Below are 424 nucleotides of genomic sequence, written 5' to 3'. Positions count from 1 at the left end.
ATTCACACCTGAATATTCAGAGGAGCATGAAGAGTACGTGTTGCTGACTTCAGAAAACGATACACAAGATCCGTCTGCTTTTCTTCATCGCAACCTATCATAAGTCGACGCTGAACATGTTGTAGGTACACAGAAAATGCCATGCGTGCCTGGTACTTGCTATTGAGTAAAAAATAAAACAATGATAAATAATAACTATTGGAGTAAATGTGAATTTGTTATAAAAATGCGGGAAAACTTTGAATTATCATAGCATTGGGTAAATAATCAACATCAGAGAAATCACAAAACCTCCTTACCTGAGCGCAAGTCCATTCTCCAAAGCTTTCATGATGTTGGCTTTGACTTGCTTCATGTCGCGACAGAGTGATTTGTCCTCTTTCTTGTGTGAACCTATAAAGCATTCATTATATATTATTTTACC

General features: G+C 36.8%; 1 protein-coding gene across 1 annotated transcript in view; it reads right to left on the bottom strand.

Annotated features, from left to right (window-relative positions):
- LOC119591552 (tubulin polyglutamylase TTLL5-like) overlaps nucleotides 1–424 on the bottom strand; it is a gene marked incomplete in the record, with an annotated part of 18965 nt that overhangs the window by 4546 nt on the left and 13995 nt on the right. Inside the window, 2 exon segments of the mRNA XM_037940303.1 lie at nucleotides 9–159; nucleotides 300–393. Of these exon segments, the coding sequence (XP_037796231.1) occupies nucleotides 9–159; nucleotides 300–393 (245 nt within the window).

The sequence above is a fragment of the Penaeus monodon genome, chromosome 28, assembly GCF_015228065.2.
Source record: "Penaeus monodon isolate SGIC_2016 chromosome 28, NSTDA_Pmon_1, whole genome shotgun sequence".
Classification (NCBI taxonomy): Eukaryota; Metazoa; Arthropoda; class Malacostraca; order Decapoda; family Penaeidae; genus Penaeus; species Penaeus monodon.
The sequence above is the reverse complement of the archived record's forward strand: the minus strand, read 5'-3'. Positions and strand labels throughout refer to the sequence as shown.